Source organism: Salvelinus fontinalis, chromosome 19 (assembly GCF_029448725.1).
Source record: "Salvelinus fontinalis isolate EN_2023a chromosome 19, ASM2944872v1, whole genome shotgun sequence".
Taxonomy (NCBI): Eukaryota; Metazoa; Chordata; class Actinopteri; order Salmoniformes; family Salmonidae; genus Salvelinus; species Salvelinus fontinalis.
The window spans coordinates 24,527,834-24,552,100 of NC_074683.1; the positions used below are offsets into that span (position 1 = coordinate 24,527,834).

At 44.6% G+C, this 24,267-nt stretch overlaps 1 protein-coding gene across 6 annotated transcripts in view; it reads right to left on the reverse strand.

Annotated features, from left to right (window-relative positions):
- Positions 1-24,267, reverse strand: part of LOC129816543 (nck-associated protein 1-like) — an 82,251-nt gene that overhangs the window by 28,499 nt on the left and 29,485 nt on the right. For all 6 annotated transcript variants that reach the window (XM_055871125.1, XM_055871123.1, XM_055871121.1 and 3 more), the window contains 3 exons: positions 23,479-23,624; positions 10,399-10,531; positions 1,824-1,943 (listed from right to left, as the gene is read on the reverse strand). In XM_055871125.1, coding sequence (XP_055727100.1) covers positions 1,824-1,943; positions 10,399-10,531; positions 23,479-23,624 — 399 coding nt within the window. The remainder of the gene's footprint in view (positions 1-1,823; positions 1,944-10,398; positions 10,532-23,478; positions 23,625-24,267) is intronic.

The following is a 24,267-nucleotide window of genomic DNA, read 5'->3' on the forward strand; positions in this document are numbered from 1 at the left end:
GATGGTATAGCAATATGAAAATCTGGATATCGCCGAAGCCTATTTACTTGTACATGACAGAAATAGAATTTTGAAGAGTATCTGACTTAAGACCTACATTGAGTCATCAGTTGAAAAACTTAAATGGCTAGTAAATAGGTCCAACATACTAACATACAATAGTTCCAACACACAGATAACAAGGCATGAACTCAATGTACCTTACGGGCTTGTTTTCCAGACTCAGATTAGGCCTAAATTACGAGCCTTAACCTGTGTCTGGGAGACCGGCCCTTCTCAGTAATTATAATAAATGAGATGGCTAGGAATGACACGAGAGCAGACCTAGACCACTCCTAACAAACAGTAAAAAAAAAAAAAAATGTTAAAATACATTACACATTTCGTAATGACAGAATGCATTTGAAACTTCACGCACAGTAAAACTTGTGTATGACTTTGGCCTAATTATTTTATCGACAGGAGAGGGAAAAAGGTACTTGTACATTAATAAGCAAAGACGAAGACGGCCTTAACGATGCGTAATAAAATAAAGACGGCCTTAACGATGCGTAATAAAATAAAGACGGCCTTAACGATATGTAATAAAATAAAGACGGCCTTAACGATACGTAATAAAATAAAGACGGCCTTAACGATACGTAATAAAATAAAGACGGCCTTAACGATACGTAATAAAATAAAGACGGCCTTAACGATACGTAATAAAATAAAGACGGCCTTAACGATACGTAATAAAATAAAGACGGCCTTAACGATACGTAATAAAATAAAGACGGCCTTAACGATACGTAATAAAATAAAGACGGCCTTAACGATACGTAATAAAATAAAGACGGCCTTAACGATGCGTAATAAAATAAAGACGGCCTTAACGATATGTAATAAAATAAAGACGGCCTTAACGATACGTAATAAAATAAAGACGGCCTTAACGATACGTAATAAAATAAAGACGGCCTTAACGATATGTAATAAAATAAAGACGGCCTTAACGATACGTAATAAAATAAAGACGGCCTTAACGATACGTAATAAAATAAAGACGGCCTTAACGATACATAATAAAATAAAGACGGCCTTTCTGATGCGTAATAAAATAAAGACGGCCTTAACGATACGTAATAAAATAAAGACGGCCTTAACGATACGTAATAAAATAAAGACGGCCTTAACGATACGTAATAAAATAAAGACGGCCTTAACGATACGTAATAAAATAAAGACGGCCTTAACGATACGTAATAAAATAAAGACGGCCTTAACGATACGTAATAAAATAAAGACGGCCTTAACGATACATAATAAAATAAAGACGGCCTTTCTGATGCGTAATAAAATAAAGACGGCCTTAACGATACGTAATAAAATAAAGACGGCCTTAACGATACGTAATAAAATAAAGACGGCCTTAACGATACGTAATAAAATAAAGACGACACTTGAACAAGCCTATTTCACACCATAGCCTGCTGAATTTGCAAGACAACTCGTCTTTCATTTTGATTTTGGCACAAATTAAAATGTGGCACTGACTCGCCCATAGACTGATGTTTCAGCATTGTATCAATTAAGAGTTCAGCCTTCGACTAGCCACGTGCGACATGCACGAGCAGTTACAAGCCTGCTCGAGTTAGCGGCAGGTGGACGAACAATATCCACCATTGTAGTGTGGCTGAAGCCTGATCTGGAAAGTGAAGCTAACTGAAGCTGGCTAGCTTAATTTTTTAGAAAATCCTGAGTAGATCAAGCTTGTATCGTAATATAGCCCTCTGGTCACTTAGTGTGGACTTTGATTAATCACAATGACAACAGAACCTCACCTGGTCGCTGAGCGTGCATTGCTCGGTGCAGATGTCTGTGATGAGGTTGCGGGCCTGTTTAGCCATCTCATCCAGAAACATGTTGCACAGGGACAAGCTACGGTCGCCTATGTGATGCCTCTGTAGGAAGGAGGGGAAAAGGGAAGGACATTTTATCCAGGGTAAAGCAGTTTGCACTTTAGGAGATTGGCTGGTGGATGGTTAGGTGAACGGCTGTTTGTTAGTCTGGTTAGTCTCCTTCAGTATTTGTCAATGCCAAACAGATCTAGGACCAGACTAGCTGTTTGTGAATAGCAAAAAGTTCTAGGTAGGTAGAGAGGTCTGAGTGAACCTGTCATTCATAGGTAGCCAACACTTAACAGTACACACTGAATGAACAGCACACACTGCCACGCTCTAAAACTGGTCACACAATCTCTACAAACAACTCTGGTCAAACAGAATAACTCACAGAATAGGGCGGCGGGCAGCTGAGCGGAAACGGAGGAAAACTAAACTTCCGGAGGACCTATCATGCTTCCACTTCCTCCTCTCTACCTTCTCTTCCTCTTTGTCCGTGCTAAAGCTGCTTTCTATCACTCTAAATTTCAAGCTTCTGCCTTTAACCCAAGGAAACTGTTTTCCACCTTCTCTTCCCTACTTAATCTTCCACCTCCTCCAACCACTTTGAAAAGAAGGTCGACAATATCCACTCATTCACTCAGCCTACGGAGTCCACTGGTCCGACTCTCACAGAACTACCCTACGCCTTGACCTCCTTCTCCCCTCTCTCTCCAGATTAAATCCTGCAACTAGTAATGTCCAGCCGCCTGACAACCTGCTCGCTCGACCCCATCCCCTTCATCTCTGGAAACCTTCTCCCATTCCTCATCAAGATGGCCAATGTTGCTCCCCTCCTCAAGAAACCAACTCTTGACCCCTCTGATGTCAAAAGCTATAGACCAGTACCCCTTCTTTCCTCTTTCCAAAAACCTGAGCGTGCTTTTGTGAGTGAAATGTTATGTTTGTGTATCAAATCAGTGCTTCGAATCCCCGAGCTGACAAAGTAAAAATCTGCCGTTCTGCCCCTGAGCAAGGCAGTTAACCTACTGTTCCCCGGGCGCCGAAGACGTGGATGTCGATTATGGCAGTCCCCCGCACCTCTCTGATTCAGAGGGGTTGGGTTAAATGCGGAAGACATATTTCATTTGAATGCATTCAGTTATACAACTGACTAGGTATCCCCCTTTCCCCAAATCAATGCTACTTTTCTAACCAATTAGATAGGTTCATGCAGGTGACTGACTGATTGTGTATGGAGGAATCCTCACTATCACTGATAAGCAACTTGGCAGGACTCCCAGAATGTTGCTATGGGAACAACCAAGGTATCTCAGTTTAAAGGTCTCAACTTGGAGAGAGAAATCCTCGTGAGCTATCGGTCAGCCACATGTGCAAACCACCGGTAATGATTAATTAATTATGCAAAATCATGCAAATATAACTTTGTCTGTGTTCAGTATAGCTGTATATAAGACAACTGCTGCAACTGCACCAAGGGAGCTTCTGATAGACCTGTACGGTGTGCAGAGTTTGTTGTTGACATGACCATCGACAACACCCTGTCATTCTCTGCAAACATCAAAGCAGTGACTCGCTCCTGCAAGTTCATGCTCTAGTCCACAACATCCATAGAGGTCCCCTGTTGCTCAGTTGGTAGAGCATGGCGCTTGCAATGCCAAGATAGTGTGTTCGATTCCAGGGACCACCCATACATAAAAATGCATGCATGACTAAGTCGCTTTGGATAAAAGTCTCTGCTAAATGGCATATATTACACTGAGTGTACAAAACATTAAGAACGCCTTCCTTATATTGAGTGGCACCCCCTTTTTCCTTCAGGACAGCCTCAAATTGTCGGGACATGGACTCTATTAGGTGTCGAAAGCATTCCACAGGCATGCTGGCCCATGTTGACTTCAAAGCTTCCCACAGTTGTGTCAAGTTGGCTGGATGTCCTTTGGGTGGTGAATCATGTTGAGCGTGAAAAACCCAGCAGCGTTGCAGTTCCCAATTACCCCATTCAAAAAGGCACTTAAATATTTTGTCTTGACCATTCACCCTCAAATGGTACACATACACAATCCATGTCTCAAGGCTTAAAAATCCTTCTTTAACCCGTCTCCTCTCCTTCATCTACACTTATTGAAGTGGATTTAACAAGTGACATCAATAAGGGATCATAGCTTTCACCTGGATTCACATGGTCAGTCAATGTCATGGAAACAGCAGATGTTCCTAATGTTTTGTATACTCAGTTGATTATTATAATAGAGTATGACCCTTCCTCACACAGGAAGCAGCAAAGATCCTAATCCAGGCTCTGGTCATCTCCAGTCTAGACTACCGCAACTCTCTGTTGGCTGGGCTCCCTGCTTGTGCCACCAAACACCTGCAACTTATCCAGAATGCCGCAGCCCACTTGTTGTTCAACCTTCCCAAGTTCTCCAATGTCACCCCGCTACTCCACACACGCCACTGGCTTCCAGTCGAGGCTCACATCCACTACAGGACCATGGTGCTTGTCTACGGAGCAGCAAGGGGAACCTCCCTATCTTCAGGCTATGCTGAACTGAAACCCTACACCCCAACCCAAGCACTCTGTTCTGCCACCTCTGGTCTCTTGGCTGTCCCACCCCTACGGGTCAGCTCAGTCCATTGTTCATTTTGGATTTAGTCGAGTCTTAGTCATTTTGACAAAAATATAATTAAGTCTTAATCATTATTCAAATGACAAAAATGTGACTGAGTCTAGTTATTGTCGAAACGACAAAAGCAGCAGGCAATTTTAGTAAACTAAATGCCCTTTCATTTTAGTCACATCACATTTGTATTGTCTCATCAACCTATAGTAAACAAAATCACTGACTTCCATGTGCAGAAACACACAATACATAGCCTTGTCCTACCAACATATTTTTCTGCATAACATCATATTCTCTTCCCAACAGCAGAAATATGACAAACATATACAGTGCTGTGAAAAAGTATTTGCCTCCTTTCTGATTTTCTCTATTTTTGATATTGAACATTAACAGATCAAGCAAAACCTAATATTAGATAAAAGGGAACCAGAGTTTAGATATAGCAAAAAATATATTTAGTTATTTTAGTTATTTTAAAAAGTTGTGCAACACCCAATTCCCCTGTGTGAAAAAGTAATTGCTCCCTTACACTCTAACTCATTGTGCCACCTTTAGCTGCAATGACAGCAACCAAATGCTTCCTGTAGTTGTTGATCAGTCTCTCACATCGCTGTGGAGGAATTTTGGCCCACTCTTGCTTTAACTCAGTGACATTTGTGAGTTTAAGCATGAAGTGCTTGTTTCAAGTCTAGCCACAACATCTCAATTGGGATCAGGTCTGGACTTTGACTAGGCTATTCCAAAACTTCAAATGTGTTGCTTTTTAACCATATTCATGTAGACTTGATTGTGTGTTTTGGATCATTGTCTTGCTGCATGACCCAGCTGCGCTTCAGCTCACAGACGGATGACCTGACATTCTCCTGTAGAATTCTCTGATGCAGAGCAGAATTCATGGTTCCTTCTATTAAGGCAAGTCATCCAGGTCTGGAGGCAGCAAAGGATCTCCAAACCATCACACTACCACCACCATGCTTGACCGTTGGTTGAAGATCTGATAACATTCGGAATCAAAAATAGAGAAAATCAGAAAGAGGGCAAATATTTTTTCATGGCACTGTATTAGAATATATGAGAATTATCTGGCCATGTAAATGCCTATTTCAGCCTACATTGATATTACACATTACATACAAAACAAACAGACACACGCAAGCACAGACAGAGAGACAGAGAGAGAGAGAGGCACAATCACCAGATGGTGGTGTAAAGTATTTGCAAAGTAGTATGGGTTACACCTCCATCACTCATCCCGTCATTGACATTGTTATCATCATTTCGCAGCCACATTGATGCCTAAAAGTATAACGGGAGCTAATGACTGTTTCATCCAATGATGTAGTTGAGTCACTAAACTAAAAGTCTTTAGACCCAGTGCTTGAGTCCTGGTCCAAGTGATCAAGTCTGAGTCTCTGGGTCCACATTAACTCAAAATAAAGATATTTACCCAGTCAGATATAGTGTAGTGGCGAGAGGAATTTAGTCAATCAATTGTTTGCTCTCCCTTTCCTTTCTTTTATGTTCCACAAAATGTTTGCATATAGGCTGCATATAGGCTACTGGTAACGTTACCAGGGCCACGTTCAGTTGAAAAATGTTCTCGAATGTTGAAGATAGAAATACCATGAATAGAGCCAACGTTATTCGTTACTCAACATGTCAGAGAGGCAGGTTTGTTCTACATTGCATATTTCTATCTGAACGTTCTAAACGCTGCGTTCTACTGAACGCGCCCCCAGGTTGTTAGCTATATCTAGCTAATAAGGTAACCTGACTGAACAAGGTGTAGCCTAAACCAATGGTTAACAGTCCTGTCCGCAAGTAGCTAAGTTTTAAAACAGCCCGCGATATGCTTAATGAATGTAAAATGCAGCCCACCAATGCATGATAGAAAGAAAAAAAAGTAGTGCCAGTATTATGGGTCATGTCTTTTGAACGGTAACCTAAGGGCTATTTTCTCTGAATAAAAGAGCGGGAATTGTCTACTTTGGCTACATAACCTATATATGAAATGCAGTGGGAAAAGTGGGAGGGTTGAGCGAGACTACATTTACTGTTTGGACATAGGCGGCAGAAAAAGCGCTTAGGCGGTCCGCCCAATACTTTTTTTAATGCAGAAAAAACACTGCCAATGGTGGAACCATCTTCCCCCTGAAGCTAGAACAGCCGATTCCCTGCCCATCTTCCAAAAACATCTGAAACCCTACCTCTTCAAAGAGTATCTTAAATGAATCCCATGGCAGTTTGCTCTTTAAACCATTCAGTTTGGTCTTTTTGAAAGCCATAGAGGGTGAGGGAGTTATTTGTTCCCCCAGGCATGGAAGACATGAACAAAGGTTGAAATTTAAAGCTGTGAGTGACAGGTCTCATTTCTCCCTCAGGCAATTGCTAACCGGCAGACTCTATATTAATACTGTGTGTGTGTGTGCTCCTTACACAACATACTTCAATTATTATCTAGTCACTCAACATTTTCCGAGAAGAGTTCACATGGAATAGCTTTCTTTCTAACAATTGTTGCATTTTCATTTTTGTTGAAATGATTATGGCCTAAAAAGGTTAAAATGCTGAGGATTTTTCAAAATAAATAAATCGGATGTAAAATGACGTTTAGCTACCAAAAGAATAAGACAAACATTTTTAATCAGATGCCTTTCGCTGAAGTTCTGTGACCTTGGTTGCGTCCCAAATGGCATCCTATTCCTTATGTAGTGCACTACTTTTGACCAGGGAACTATGTAGGGAATAGGGTGCCATTTGAGATTTATGAGGCCCAGAGGTGGGGACCAAGTCACTATTATTTGAGTCACAAGGTCCAAGTCTCAAGTCGAGTCCCAAGTCCAAGTCGTGCATTCTAAGAGCAAGTCAAGTTGAGTCAAGTCACACGCTTTTTCAAGTCAAGTAAAAAAAAATGTATACAGGCAACGACTTGTTCAACTAAAAATCTGTCTATTTATGGAGGCTACTAGACAGCCCTTTATTTAGTCTACAACACATTGATTATGTAATAATACATTAACAACCAATTCCAAACACAAGCTTCACAAGTACATTTTGACATAGCAAAATACCAGTAGGTCTATGTTAGTAATTGTTGCTTGATGCCCCATTGCTGGTGAGCTTGCAAAGTAAACAGTTCATATTCTTGATCCCCAAATCACTTGATTTTCAGAGCCGCATATTTTTTATTTTACCTTTATTTAAATAGGCATATGAGACTATTTTATTTGATATGAATTTATGATTTGATATTAATTTGTCAATCATCTCTCCCTACAATTTGACGTTTGTGCTGCACCCGATCCTATAGCTGTACAGCAAATCAGCAAGCAGTTCACTCAGCAGTTTTCAAACTTTTTGACCTGCGAAGCCCAAAAAGGATTGGTTCAAAGCTTGCGACCCCTCGTGCATGCGCGCACATGGCGAACACAATCACTCCGCAAATGTAGCCTGTCATTACAGCCATAAACGGTGATGCATTTTCAAAACACAAGATACAGAAATAAACTGCGTTTTACATTTGGAGCTGAAAGTCATTCATGTTAGCAGTCAATATCAACTGGGGATATTATGTCACTGTCACTTCTCTGGAGGTCAGAGCAAGCAGGATCATAGGCTTAACTGTATGCAGCGGAGGTTGCAGGATCGGATGGAAAGCATGATCTGTCTGTAGCCTTTTTCTTACTCATTAATTCTCCAGAATGTAACATCTTCCTCCCGTAAGTATTGAAGGTAGTGCGATGTTACAGCTATCTTTAGACATATAGCCAGTACCAAAACTGAGGTATACAATTATAAACCACCCAAACTAGGCCTATCTGAAATTTGAAAATGATCAATGAAATCACCAGCTTGTTGTGGCAAAGATGCGTCCGTAGCAGATTGCTAAACGGTACTTTATATGGATAATATGAATGTAGGTATGCTACTCTCTTTTTGCCAGGCAAAACTGGAGAATATCAAACAAGCGCTTTCTGGTCACTAATTTGAATATGTGCGTCTGCCTTTGCACGCCAATGCTGGTGACTGGTCAACAGTTAAGACGCACAACATTTTGGTTCTGAAGCACAGATTAGAAGTTTTTGAAACAAGAATTTGGTCCAATGCCGTAGGCTAACGTTAGGTGACCAGATCGAATAAGCAAAGGTATAAATATAAAACACAAACAGTATATATGTACCCTATTAAAATATGTATGAAAAAAATATATTTTCCCATTCAGTTTCACACTCACAATCCCCCAAAACCTTCTCACTGTGCTAGCTCAGCCGACCTGTGTTGAATGACAGTTTGCAGGTTCAATCAGAGGGCAGAGTGTGCGTTTCACTAGCCAATCATTTTTTTTGCAATTGCGATACTGTCTCTGGCTGCGTGTAGAGCAATCCACGAAGACTCTGTGCCACAAAATGAGTGACAAGACGTTACAAAACCTGCCCAGATAATTTAAAGTAATCAGTCTCAAGTCAAAGTCGAGTCCCGAGTCTTGAGGCTCGAAGTCCAAGTCATGTCTCAAGTTATTTTATTTTATATCAAGCCGAGTCTCAAGTCATCAAATTTGTGACTCGAGTCAGACTCACATCTCTGATAAGCCCTGGTCAAAAATAGAATAGGGTGCCATTTGGGAAACAGACCTTTTACAGTTAATACAAACCACTGTAAAAAGTTCTGTGCAAGATGGAAATATTCTTGGAAACATTTAATGCTTTTCCAACATAAATAAAGTTTGCAGCTGCCCAAAGCTATGAGGAGTGGACATAGGAAGAGGAACATTTTGAAAACACGCTGAGAGAGGGAGTTTTGTGAAATCCAAGCCTATGGCTCAATAAATCTATTTTATTTCTCTAAGTGCACTCAGACAGCTCCTAAGCAAAAGGCCCTCCTTTGACCACTCTGCTCAGCCACATGAGAACGCCCATTGTGCCACTTCTTTTGGTACTGTTTGTCAACCAATTAGGAGTGAAAATATGCCTTATTTACCAAACTAAATGGATATTGGGCTCCATGTTTGACAGGAACAAACGTGAATGTGCCTGTTGTATTTCAGCAGAGAGGGAAACAGAAATCTGTTGTGGAGGCTGAGTGAGCGGAGGGCTTCCACATCCCCTTGGGAGTAGCTAGTAGCTGCACCAGTGTATGGTTCAACTACAGATTTAATAAATCATGCTTTTCAGCCCTCTACTTCTCAGTACACATCCGGGTACATGGACCACAGCGCTGGACGCTTCGTTACACAACATTCCACAACCCCAGAAAACTTGCAGTTACTTTCCTGATTCTCTGTATGACTCCATCCTGCTGCTGCGGAAGGAGACAGAGGCTGTGTCCCAAATGGCACACTATTCCCTATTAGTGAGCTACTTTTGACCAGGCAAAAGTTGTGGCCAAAAGTAGTGCACTAATAGGGAATAGCTTGCCATTTGGGATGCTGCCATGGGCCCTAGCAGCACTGAGACAGAGCTGAATGAGACTTTCCCAGCCTGTGTGAGACATCCTGTGAAATGGCCTGTTTCTCTGAGACTAGCAGTACCCCATAAGAGCTACAAAACTAATGAGGGAGTCCAAATGGAATAGGCTGCTACTGCACCAATATATTTTACTTAAGATTCCAATTCTTGGAAAGACATCTAAAAAACTATCATCTTTACATTACATGTATTATACATGAACATGTCAGGGGCCATTACATGTATTTTATGTATTCATTTATTTAAGTAGGAAAGACCCTTAAAAACATATTTTGCAAGGGCGACCTGATCAATTGAATATGAGTTATGTTGAAAATACATTTCTTTAATAAATGACTATCGCAGAGTGACCTGCCAGACCTTAGTGATGCTTACTGTGATATTTTGTGACACAGTGGTAACATCATATCTCAATGTGACACTCACCTCCTCAGGACAGAGCTCATGGGTGCAGCTCATGAAGTGGGTACAGAGCAGAGGGAAGGAGATGGAGTGACGAGACTGGGATGGCAGCTCCAAACACTGCTGGAACATCTTCTCAAACGCACGACTGTAAAAGCTATCAGATGGGAGAAGGAGAGAGAGAGAGTGGGAAAGAGGAGAGGGAGAGAGAGAGAGGAAAAGAGGAGGACAGAAAGAGGGAAAGAGGAAGAGACAGAGGGAGAAAGAGGATGAGAGAGAGAAAGAGGATGAGAGAGAGAGAGAGAGAAAAGAGGAGGAGAGGAATAGAACGAGCATGAGCTGCAAACTTCAAACATCCATCTGGTACAATCATATTTAAATCTGTCCAACCCTCTCCTCTCCTTTGCTGTCTCCACCAAACATAAAGAAAAATAACATAACAAAACCTCTAACAGACAGTTACCATGGGGTTTTAGAGGATGAGTGATGGCTATATAGCCTATTAGCTTTTACAATGTTTTCCTTGTAAACGACTTTAACTGAATATGGAGGTAGATGTAAATGTAGCCTCCAGAGGTAAACCTCCCACTTGCACACTGCACCTTTGATCCAATCTATTTCTATTGATGACGCGTCTTCCTGTTTTTACTTTTATATGTACATTTGATGTGTTTTTATTAATATTTTACTTTTTCAATTAAATTGCCCAGCAATGGCTCTAACTGACTCTGAATTCATTATTTTAGGAGATTTGAAGTGGGGCATAATTACATCTGTATCGGACTCTTTTAAAGAACTGTGTGACTCTCTGAATCTTGCATAATTAATTAATGCACCTACAAGATCAAATCTCAGAGCACCTAACAAACCAACGCTATTGGACATTCTTCTAACGAATACCCCTCACAAATACACATGGACTGGGATATTCTGTAATAATGTCAGTGATCACTGTGCAATAGCTTGTGTTAGAAATACAAAAATTACCCTGTTACATTTTAAAGACATTTTAGACAGCTCGATAAGTAGGCGTTTACATGATCTGATTCCCAATGTTGACACTACCTGGGAATATTTTTATATTACATTTTTGATCAGCATGCCCCTGTGAAGAAATTTAGAATCAGTGGAAGGGACCATCCCTGTTTTTCTGATAACTTAGCAGAATAAATTAGAAACAGAAATGTCTCTTGGGCTCAAGCTAGACATATAAATCAAATCAAATTTTATTAGTCACATGCACCGAATACCACAGGTGTAGACCTTACAGTGAAATGCTTATTTACGAGCCCCTAAACGACAGTTCATTAAAAAAAAATATGGATAACAATAAGAGAGAAAAGTAACAAGTAATTAAAGAGGAGCAGTAAACAATAACAATATATACAGGGGGGTGCCGGTACAGAGTCAATGTGCTGGTGTACCGGTTAGTTGATGTAGTATGTACATTTACATTTACATTTAAGTCATTTAGCAGACGCTCTTATCCAGAGCGACTTACAAATTGGTGCATTCACCTTATGACATCCAGTGGAACAGCCACTTTACAATAGTGCATCTAGATCATTTTAAGGGGGGGGGGGGGCAGAAGGATTGCTTTATCCTAGGTATTCCTTGAAGAGGTGGGGTTTCAGGTGTCTCCGGAAGGTGGTGATTGACTCCGCTGTCCTGGCGTCGTGAGGGAGTTTGTTCCACCATTGGGGTGCCAGAGCAGCGAACAGTTTTGACTGGGCTGAGCGGGAACTGTACTTCCTCAGTGGTAGGGAGGCGAGCAGGCCAGAGGTGGATGAACGCAGTGCCCTTGTTTGGGTGTAGGGCCTGATCAGAGCCTGAAGGTACTGAGGTGCCGTTCCCCTCACAGCTCCGTAGGCAAGCACCATGGTCTTGTAGCGGATGCGAGCTTCAACTGGAAGCCAGTGGAGAGAGCGGAGGAGCGGGGTGACGTGAGAGAACTTGGGAAGGTTGAACACCAGACGGGCTGCGGCGTTCTGGATGAGTTGTAGGGGTTTAATGGCACAGGCAGGGAGCCCAGCCAACAGCGAGTTGCAGTAATCCAGACGGGAGATGACAAGTGCCTGGATTAGGACCTGCGCCGCTTCCTGTGTGAGGCAGGGTCGTACTCTGCGGATGTTGTAGAGCATGAACCTACAGGAACGGGCCACCGCCTTGATGTTGGTGGAGAACGACAGGGTGTTGTCCAGGATCACGCCAAGGTTCTTAGCGCTCTGGGAGGAGGACACAATGGAGTTGTCAACCGTGATGGCGAGATCATGGAACGGACAGTCCTTCCCCGGGAGGAAGAGCAGCTCCGTCTTGCCGAGGTTCAGCTTGAGGTGGTGATCCGTCATCCACACTGATATGTCTGCCAGACATGCAGAGATGCGATTCGCCACCTGGTCATCAGAAGGGGGAAAGGAGAAGATTAATTGTGTGTCGTCTGCATAGCAATGATAGGAGAGACCATGTGAGGTTATGACAGAGCCAAGTGACTTGGTGTATAGCGAGAATAGGAGAGGGCCTAGAACAGAGCCCTGGGGGACACCAGTGGTGAGAGCGCGTGGTGAGGAGACAGATTCTCGCCACGCCACCTGGTAGGAGCAACCTGTCAGGTAGGACGCAATCCAAGCGTGGGCCGCGCCGGAGATGCCCAACTCGGAGAGGGTGGAGAGGAGGATCTGATGGTTCACAGTATCGAAGGCAGCCGATAGGTCTAGAAGGATGAGAGCAGAGGAGAGAGAGTTAGCTTTAGCAGTGCGGAGCGCCTCCGTGATACAGAGAAGAGCAGTCTCAGTTGAGTGACTAGTCTTGAAACCTGACTGATTTGGATCAAGAAGGTCATTCTGAGAGAGATAGCAGGAGAGCTGGCCAAGGACGGCACGTTCAAGAGTTTTGGAGAGAAAAGAAAGAAGGGATACTGGTCTGTAGTTGTTGAGATCGGAGGGATCGAGTGTAGGTTTTTTCAGAAGGGGTGCAACTCTCGCTCTCTTGAAGACGGAAGGGACGTAGCCAGCGGTCAGGGATGAGTTGATGAGCGAGGTGAGGTAAGGTAGAAGGTCTCCGGAAATGGTCTGGAGAAGAGAGGAGGGGATAGGGTCAAGCGGGCAGGTTGTTGGGCGGCCGGCCGTCACAAGACGCGAGATTTCATCTGGAGAGAGAGGGGAGAAAGAGGTCAAAGCACAGGGTTGGGCAGTGTGAGCAGAACCAGCGGTGTCGTTTGACTTAGCAAACGAGGATCGGATGTCGTCGACCTTCTTTTCAAAATGGTTGACGAAGTCGTCTGCAGAGAGGGAGGAGGGGGGGGGAGGGGGAGGAGGATTCAGGAGGGAGGAGAAGGTGGCAAAGAGCTTCCTAGGGTTAGAGGCAGATGCTTGGAATTTAGAGTGGTAGAAAGTGGCTTTAGCAGCAGAGACAGAAGAGGAAAATGTAGAGAGGAGGGAGTGAAAGGATGCCAGGTCCGCAGGGAGGCGAGTTTTCCTCCATTTCCGCTCGGCTGCCCGGAGCCCTGTACATGTAGATAGAGTTAATTAAAGTGACTATGCATAGATGACAACAGAGAGTGGCAGTGATGTGGAGAGGGGAGGGGGGCGATGTGAATAGTTTGGGTAGCCATTTGACTAGATGTTCAGGAGTCTTATGGCTTGGGGGTAGAAGCTGTTTAGAAGCCTCTTGGACCTAGACCTGGCGCTCCGCTACCGCTTGCCGTGTGGTAGCAGAGAGAACAGTCGATGACTAGGGTGGCTGGAGTCTTTGATACTTTAGGGCTTTCCTCTGACACCGCCTGGTATAGAGGTCCTGGATGGCAGGAAGCTTGGCCCCAGGGATGTACTGGGCTGTTCGCACTACCCTCTGTAGTGCCTTGCGGTCGGAGGCCGAGAAATCGCCATACCAGGCAGTAATGCAACCAGTCAGGATGCTCTCGATGGTGCAGCTGTAGAACCTTTTGAGGATCTGAGGACCCATGCCAAATCTTTTCAGTCTCCTGAGGGGGAATAGGTTTTGTCGTGCCCGCTTCAGGACTGTCATGGTGTGCTTGGACCATGTTAGTTTGTTGGTGATGTGGACACCAAGGAACTTGAAGCTCTCAACCTACTCCACTACAGCCCCGTCGATGAGAATGGGGGTGTGCTCAGTCCTCTTTTTCCTGTAGTCCACAATCATCTCCTTTGTCTTGATCACGTTGAGGGAGAGGTTGTTGTCCTGGCACCACATTGCCAGGTCTCTGACCTCCTCCCTAAAGGCTGTCTCGTTGTTGACGGTGATCACTGTTGTGTCATCGGCAAATTTAATGATGGTGTTGGAGTCGTGCCTGGCCGTGCAGTCATGAGTGAACAGGGAGTACAGGAGGGGACTGAGCAAGCACCCCTGAGGGGCCCCTGTGCTGAGGATCAGCGTGGCGGATGTGTTGTTACCTACCCTTACCACCTGGGGGCGGCCCGTCAGGAAGTCCAGAATCCAGCTGCAGAGGGAGATGTTTAGTCCCAGGGTTCTTAAGCTTAGTGATGAGCTTTGAGGGCACTATGGTGTTGAACGCTGAGCTGTAGTCAATGAATAGCATTCTCACATAGGTGTTCCTTTTGTCCAGGTGGGAAAGGGCAGTGTGGAGTGCAATAGAGACTGCATCATCTGTTGAGGTGGTATGCAAATTGGAGTGGGTCTAGGGTTTCTGGGATGATGGTGTTGATGTGAGCCATGACCAGCCTTTCAAAGCACTTCATGGCTACAGACGTGAGTGCTACGGGTCAGTAGTCATTTAGGCAGTTTACCTTCGTGTTCTTGGGTAGAGGCACTATGGTGGTCTGCTTAAAACATGTTGGTATTACAGACTCCGACACGGAGAGGTTGAAAATGTCAGTGAAGACACTTGCTAGTTTGTCAGCGCATGCTCGCAGTACAAGTCCTGGTAATCCGTCTGGCCCTGCGGCCTTGTGAATGTTGACCTGTCTAAAGGTCTTACTCACATCGGCTACGGAGAGCGTGATCACACAGTCTTCCGGTACAGCTGGTGCCCTCATGCATGTTTCAGTGTTATTTGCCTCGAAGCGAGCATAGATGTAGTTTAGCTCATCCGGTAGGTTCGTGTCACTGGGCAACTCTCGGCTGTGCTTCCCTTTGTAGTCTGTTATGGTTTGGTTTTACCTGGTCTTACCAGACGCCGCTGTTCTATCCTACCGGTACACCGTATAACCAGCCACCTGTAAGTGAGATTGTTGTCGTTCAGCCACAACTCCGTGAAGCATAAGATGTAACAGTTTTTAATGTCCCGTTGGTAGTTTAATCTTCCCAATAACTCGTCCATTTTATTGTCCAAAGATTGCATGTTTGCGAGCAGATTTAAGGGTTGTGGGGGTTTATTCGATCGCCTCCTACTCCTCAGAAGGCAGCCCGCCCTCCGGCCTCTCTTTCTCTGCCTCCTCTTCACACAGATCACTGGGGTCGGGGCCTGTTCCCGAGGGAGCCATATATCCTCCGCCTCGGGCTCGTCAGAGTCGTGAAAGGAGAAAAGGGATTCTGCTAGTCCGTGGTGAGTAATCGCAGTCCTGATGTCTCCCCTACTACTTCCGGCGCCGAGCGAGATGGCAGCCTCGCTTCGCGTTCCTTGGAAAATATGCAGTATTTTGTTTTTTTATGTGTTATTTCTTACATTGGTACCCCAGGTGATCTTAGATTTCATTACATACAGTGGGGAGGAACTACTGAATATACGAGTAACGTCAACTAACCACCGTTCCTACCAGGAATATGACTTTCCCGAAACGGATCCAGTGTTTTGCCTTCCACCCAATACAATGGACCTGATCCCAGCCGGGGAGCCTACGCGACGCCGTAAAAGGGGCAAACGTAGCGGTCTCCTGGTCAGGCTTCGGAGACGGGCACATCGCGCTCCACTCCCTAGCATACTACTCGCCAATGTCCAGTCTCTTGACAATAAGGTCGATGAAATCCGAGCACGGGTAAGATTCCAGAGAGACATCAGGGATTGCAACGTGCTCTGCTTCACGGAAACATGGCTAACTCAAAAGACGCTAACGGAGTCGGTGCAGCCAGCTGGTTTCTTCACGCATCGCGCAGACAGAAACAAACATCTTTCTGGTAAGAAGAGGGGCGGGGGGGTATGCCTCATGATTAACGAGACGTGGTGTGATCATCATAACAACACTCAGGAACTCAAGTCATTCTGTTCACCTGATCTAGAACTCCTCACAATCAAATGTCGACCGCATTATCTACCAAGGGAATTCTCTTCGGTCATAATCACAGCCGTATATATTCCCCCCCAAGCAGACACATCGATGGCCCTGAACGAACTCTATCTGACTCTCTGTAAACTGGAAACCACACACCCTGAGGCTGCATTCATCGTAGCTGGGGATTTTAACAAGGCTAATCTAAAAACAAAACTCCCTAAATTCTATCAGCACATCGATTGTCCTACCAGGGCTGGCAAAACTCTGGATCACTGTTATACTAACTTCCGCGACGCATATAAGGCCCTCCCCCGCCCCCCTTTCGGAAAAGCTGACCACGACTCCATTTTGTTGATTCCAGCCTACAAACAGAAATTAAAACAACAAGCTCCCGCACTCAGGTCTGTTCAACGCTGGTCCGACCAATCTGATTCCACGCTTCAAGACTGCTTCGATCACGCGGATTGGAATATGTTCCGCATTGCGTCCAACAACAACATTGAAGAATATGCTGATTCGGTGAGCGAGTTCATTAGGAAGTGCATTGACGATGTCGTACCCACAGCAACGATTAAAACATTCCCAAACCAGAAACCGTGGATTGACGGCAGCATTCGCGTGAAACTGAAAGCGCGAACCACTGCTTTTAACCAGGGCAAGGTGACCGGAAACATGACCGAATACACACAGTGTAGCTATTCTCTCCGCAAGGCTATCAAACAGGCAAAGTCCCAGTACAGAGACAAAATAGAATCGCAATTGAACAGCTCAGATACAAGAGGTATGTGGCAGGGTCTACAGTCTATCACGGATTACAAAAAGAAAACCAGCCCCGTCGCGGACCAGGATGTCTTGCTCCCAGACAGGCTAAATATCTTTTTTGCCCGCTTTGAGGACAATACAGTGCCACTGACACGGCCCGCTACCAAAACCTGCGGGCTCTCCTTCACTGCAGCCGAGGTGAGTAAAACATTTAAACGTGTTAACCCTCGCAAGGCTGCAGGCCCAGACGGCATTCCCAGCCGCGTCCTCAGAGCATGCGCAGACCAGCTGGCTGGTGTGTTTACAGAACATATTCAATCAATCCTTATCCCAGTCTGCTGTTCCCACATGCTTCAAGAGGGCCACCATTGTTCCTGTTCCCAAGAAAGCTAAGGTAACTGAGCTAAACGACTACCGCCCCGTAGCACTCACTTCCGTCATCATGAAGTGTTTTGAGAGACTAGTCAAGGACCATATCACCTCCACCCTACCGGACACCCTAGACCCACTCCAATTTGCTTACCGACCCAATAGGTCCACAGACGACGCAATCGCAACCACACTGCACACTGCCCTAACCCATCTGGACAAGAGGAATACCTATGTGAGAATGCTGTTCATCGACTACAGCTCAGCATTTAACACCATAGTACCCTCCAAACTCGTCATCAAGCTCGAGACCCTGGGTCTCGACCCCGCCCTGTGCAACTGGGTCCTGGACTTTCTGACGGGCCGCCCCCAGGTGGTGAGGGTAGGTAACAACATCTCCACCCCGCTGATCCTCAACACTGGGGCCCCACAAGGGTGCGTTCTGAGCCCTCTCCTGTACTCCCTGTTCACCCACGACTGCGTGGCCATGCACACCTCCAACTCAATCATCAAGTTTGCGGACGACACTACAGTGGTAGGCTTGATTACCAACAACGACGAGACGGCCTACAGGGAGGAGGTGAGGGCCCTCGGAGTGTGGTGTCAGGAAAATAACCTCACACTCACACTCAACGTCAACAAAACAAAGGAGATGATTGTGGACTTCAGGAAACAGCAGAGGGAGTACCCCCCTATCCACATCGACGGGTCAGTAGTGGAGAAGGTGGAAAGTTTTAAGTTCCTCGGTGTACACATCACGGACAAACTGAATTGGTCCACCCACACAGACAGCATTGTGAAGAAGGCGCAGCAGCGCCTCTTCAACCTCAGGAGGTTGAAGAAATTCGGCTTGTCACCAAAAGCACTCACAAACTTCTACAGATGCACAATCGAGAGCATCCTGTCGGGCTGTATCACCGCCTGGTACGGCAACTGCTCCGCCCACAACCGTAAGGCTCTCCAGAGGGTAGTGAGGTCTGCAGAACGCATCACCCGGGGCAAACTACCTGCCCTCCAGGACACCTACACCACCCGATGTCACAGGAAGGCCATAAAGATCATCAAGGACAACAACCACCCAAGCCACTGCCTGTTCACCCCGCTATCATCCAGAAGGCGAGGTCAGTACAGGTGCATCAATGCAGGGACCGAGAGACTGAAAAACAGCTTCTATCTCAAGGCCATCAGACTGTTAAACAGCCACCACTAACATTTAGCGGCCGCTGCCAACATACTGACTCAACTCCAGCCACTTTAAAAATGGGAATTGATGGAAATTATGTAAAAACGTACCACCAGCCACTTTAAACAATGCCACCTAATATAATGTTTACATACCCTACATTACACATCTCTTATGTATATGTATATACTGTACTCTATATCATCTACTGCATCTTGCCATCTTATGTAATACATGGACCACTAGCCACTTTATACTATGCCACTTTATGTTTACATACCCTACAGTACTCATCTCATAGGTATATACCGTACTCTATACCATGTACTGCATCTTGCCTATGCCGTTCTGTACCATCACTCATTCATATATCTTTATGTACATATTCTTTATCCCTTTACACTTGCGTGTATAAGGTAGTAGTTGTGGAATTGTTAGGTTAGATTACTTGTTGTTATTACTGCATTGTCGGAACTAGAAGCACAAGCATTTCGCTACACTCGCATTAACATCTGCTAACCATGTGTATGTGACTAATAAAATTTGATTTGATTTGATTTGATTTAGAAGTTATTTTCAGTCATAAGAGACGGTAGCGGCAACATTATGTGCAAAAATATTTAAAAAAAATACATTTCAAACAACACAGATAAACAAACAAAAAAACAATCGGTTAGGGGCACGTAAAACGTCTGCCATCTGCTCCGGCGCCATTTCACTCAATGCTCCTGTTGACTGGGCCTCCTTCAGAGCGCTAAGAAACAAATGTACAGGATTGATCAGGAAGTCCAAATCAGATTTCTATCTAAATACAGTCACAGAGAACCTTAACAACCCTACCAAGTTTTGGAAGCTAATAAAATCAGTGTCAGGTTCTAATGTATCCTCTGGCCTTCCTGACCATTTAATGATGGATTCTAAAGAAGTGAAGGACAGAGACGATATTGTAGAGGTTTTTAACAAGCACTTCATATCTGCTGGTTCAGTTTTTGATAATGGTGGGGCCCAGGTCTCTAATGTAAGCTCTGTTACAGTAAACTATGATATAGGCCCTCATGTGAACCATTAACTTTGAGCCTGTTTCTTATGCCGAGGTCTATAAAGCATTAAAGGCAGACACAAAGTCTGCAGGCCCAGAAAACCTGGATCCCTACCTCTTTAAGATAGCAGCTGGTATTATTACTGAACGTGTGGGTCACATTTTCAACTTGAGTCTCTTGACCAATTCCATAACAAGCATTTGGAAATCAGCTTATGTCCTCCCACTGCTAAAGGAAGGAGATCCCTCAGATGCTAAAAACTATTGTCCTATCTCCAAACTCCTTATCCTGGCCAAAGTCTATGAATCCCTAGTGAACCCAGTTAAAAAATGTCTTAATTAAAAATAACATGCTGAACGGGGTTCAGTCTGGCTTTAGATCGGGGAACAACACCACAACTGCAGCTATGGCAGTGGCAAATGACAAACGCACCTGATAAAAAACAACATTGTGCTGCTCTGTTTGTGGATTCATCAAAGGCCTTTGATTCAGTTGACCATGAATTGTTGCAAGCTAGACTCAGTAACATTGGTCTCAGTAAAGGGGCAGTAAATTGGTTTAGGAACTATCTTTCTGACAGAACACAATGTGGATATACTGACAATCACAAGTCTAGCTTTCTTGAGATTAATAGAGGTGTGCCCCAGGGTTCCATTTTAGCTCCTGTGTTGTTCTCAATTTTTATTTATGATTTGGGAACTGGGATGCAACCAGCAAAGTTGTATCTATATGCAAATAATAGTCATATATTCATGTGCCCCTTCTCTGGTTCAGGCTGTTGAAGAGCTCCAGACTGCTTTCAGTCACTGTAGGCCTCCCTTTATGGTGTCAAACTGGTCTTGAACATAGAAAAAAATTAATTAATGAACTTCACCAGAGCTCACACTCAGCCAAAGAAGGTTAGCGTTGTCACATCTGGTGGCTTATAAATTGAAAAAAAGTGGCATCCTACAAATACCTAGGTATATACACTGCTCAAAAAAATAAAGGGAACACTTAAACAACACAATGTAACTCCAAGTCAATCACACTTCTGTGAAATCAAACTGTCCACTTAGGAAGCAACACTGATTGACAATAAATTTCACATGCTGTTGTGCAAATGGAATAGACAACAGGTGGAAATTATAGGCAATTAGCAAGACACCCCAATAAAGGAGTGATTCTGCAGGTGGTGACCACAGACCACTTCTCAGTTCCTATGCTTCCTGGCTGATGTTTTGGTCACTTTTGAATGCTGGCGGTGCTTTCACTCTAGTGGTAGCATGAGACGGAGTCTACAACCCACACAAGTGGCTCAGGTAGTGCAGTTCATCCAGGATGGCACATCAATGCGAGCTGTGGCAACAAGGTTTGCTGTGTCTGTCAGCGTAGTGTCCAGAGCATGGAGGCGCTACCAGGAGACAGGCCAGTACATCAAGAGACGTGGAGGAGGCCGTAGGAGGGCAACAACCCAGCAGCAGGACCGCTACCTCCGCCTTTGTGCAAGGAGGAGCAGGAGGAGCACTGCCAGAGCCCTGCAAAAGGACCTCCAGCAGGCCACAAATGTGCATGTGTCTGCTCAAACGATCAGAAACAGACTCCATGAGGGTGGTATGAGGGCCCGACGTCCACAGGTGGGGGTTGTGCTTACAGCCCAACACCGTGCAGGAAGTTTGGCATTTGCCAGAGAACACCAAGATTGGCAAATTCGCCACTGGCGCCCTGTGCTGTTCACAGATGAAAGCAGGCTCACACTGAGCACATGTGACAGACGTGAGAGTCTGGAGACACCGTAGAGAACGTTCTGCTGCCTGCAACATCCTCCAGCATGACCGGTTTGGCGGTGGGTCAGTCATGGTGTGGGGTGGCATTTCTTTGGGGGGCCGCACAGCCCTCCATGTGCTTGCCAGAGGTAGCCTGACTGTCATTAGGTACCGAGATGAGATCCTTAGACCCCTTGTGAGACCATACGCTGGTGCGGTTGGTCCTGGGTTCCTCCTAATGCAAGACAATGCTAGACCTCATGTGGCTGGAGTGTGTCAGCAGTTCCTGCAAGAGGAAGGCATTGATGCTATGGACTGGCCCGCCCGTTCCCCAGACCTGAATCCAATTGAGCACATCTGGGACATCATGTCTCGCTCCATCCACCAACGCCACGTTGCACCACAGACTGTCCAGGAGTTGACGGATGCTTTAGTCCAGGTCTGGGAGGAGATCCCTCAGGAGACCATCCGCCACCTCATCAGGAGCATGCCCAGGCGTTGTAGGGAGGTCATACAGGCACGTGGAGGCCACACACACTACTGAGCCTCATTTTGACTTGTTTTAAGGACATTACATCAAAGTTGGATTAGCCTGTAGTGTGGTTTTCCACTTTAATTTTGAGTGTGACTCCAAATGCAGACCTCCATGGGTTGATAAATTTGATTTCCATTGATAATTTTTGTGTGATTTTGTTGTCAGCACATTCAACCATGTAAAGAAAAAAGTATTTAATAAGAATATTTCATTCATTCAGATCTAGGATGTGTTATTTTAGTGTTCCCTTTTTTTTTTTTGAGCAGTGTAGTTGGATGACATGTCCTTTGAAGTTCATATGGATAATCTTGTGAAGAAACTGAAATTGGGTTTTTATTTTAATAATAAGCCTTTCTTCCTGCTTATGGCTAGAAAGAAGCTTGTTCAGGCCACATTTCTCTCTGTAATTGACTATGGTGACTTGTTGTATAGGCATGCAGCCTCCTCTGTCTTACAGAAACTGGACTCTGTTTATCATGCATCCATTGCGCTTTATTACAAATGCCAAGTCACTCACCCATTGCACCTTGTACCAAAATGGTGGGTTGGACCTCACTTTATATGTGCAGAAAGCTACATTTGTATGTGTTCGTCTACAAAGCCCTTTTGGATAAACTCCCTCTTTACCTCTGTAGTCTGGTCTCCTTCACCACCAGCAGTTACCATACTCGGTCTGCTAGGTGGTTTCTACTTAAGACCCCAGGACATTTACAGTATTAGGTAAGACTGCCTTCTCGTCTTGTGCACCAGAGGCATGGAATAGTCTACAATCCATGCTGCATCTAGATATGTTTGTGCCACTGAATTCATTTACATTTTTTATGGGAGAATGTTACAGGAGTGTAAATGCTTATTATAGGCTGGATCATGCTGGTGAATTGTATTGTAATGCTGTATGTTTTAATTTTGTAATGTATTGATTGTTGCTGCCTCCATTGAAAAAGAGACTCTGGATCTCAATGGGCTTTTCCTGGTAACATTTTATTTTATTTTATTTTAAATGGAACATGTACGTTTTTCTAAATAGGAATCCGAATCCCAAATGTAGACGCCTACCAGAAGATGGAGTCCACATAACCTAATACCTTTTACTGTTTTAAACGGCTGTGTAACTGAACTGGACACGGACGTAAATGTCAACGTAGACCCTTACCAGAATAGGCCCTGCTGCAAACTAGCGTCTTGTCCAGGGGGTGTACTTCTACACCAAGCTGCCTCACGCTATGGAAACAGGAGATATGCTCCTGCCCTTTGGGTTGTTCTGGCGCAAACAAGGTTTACTTACCAGAATATGGAGAGGTCAGACGTCTCCACCAGCATCTCCACCAGGGAATCCACCATCTTGGTGTGGAATATAATGGTATTCATCATCTTGCCTAGCTCACGGTGGTCTGCGATGCCCAGAGAAGCCTTGGACACGCTAGTATACGCCTAACCAAGAGATAAACAAGGCATTATTGGTAGGTCTGACCAGAGGAAAACACAACACGTACCTTCTCATCCAAGGGTTTTTCTTATTTTTACTATGTTCTACATTGTAGAAAAATAGTGAAGACATAACTATGAAATTACATATGGAATCATGCAGTAACCAAAAGTGTTAAACAAAATCAAAATATATTTTATATTTGAGATTCTTCAAAGTAGCCACCCTTTACATGACAGCTTTGCACAATTGGCATTCTCTCAACCAGCTTCATGGGGAATGCTTTTCCAACAGTCCCACATATGCTGAGCACTTTTTGGCTGCTTTTCCTTCACTCTGCAGTCCAACTCATCCAAAACCATCTCAATTGGGTTGAGGTCGGGTAAACCATCTCAATTGGGTTGAGGTTGGGTGATTGTGGAGACCCGGACATCTGATGCAGCACTCCACCACTCTCCTTCTTGGTCAAATAGCCTTCACACAGCCTGGAGCTTTGTTTTGGGTCATTGTCCTGTTGAAAAACAAAATGGCAGTCCCACTACGCGCAAACCAGATGGGATGGCGTATCACTTGAACTCTGTGAAGCATTTATTTGGGTTGCAATCTGAGATGCAGTTAACTCTAATGAACGTATCCTCTGCAGCAGAG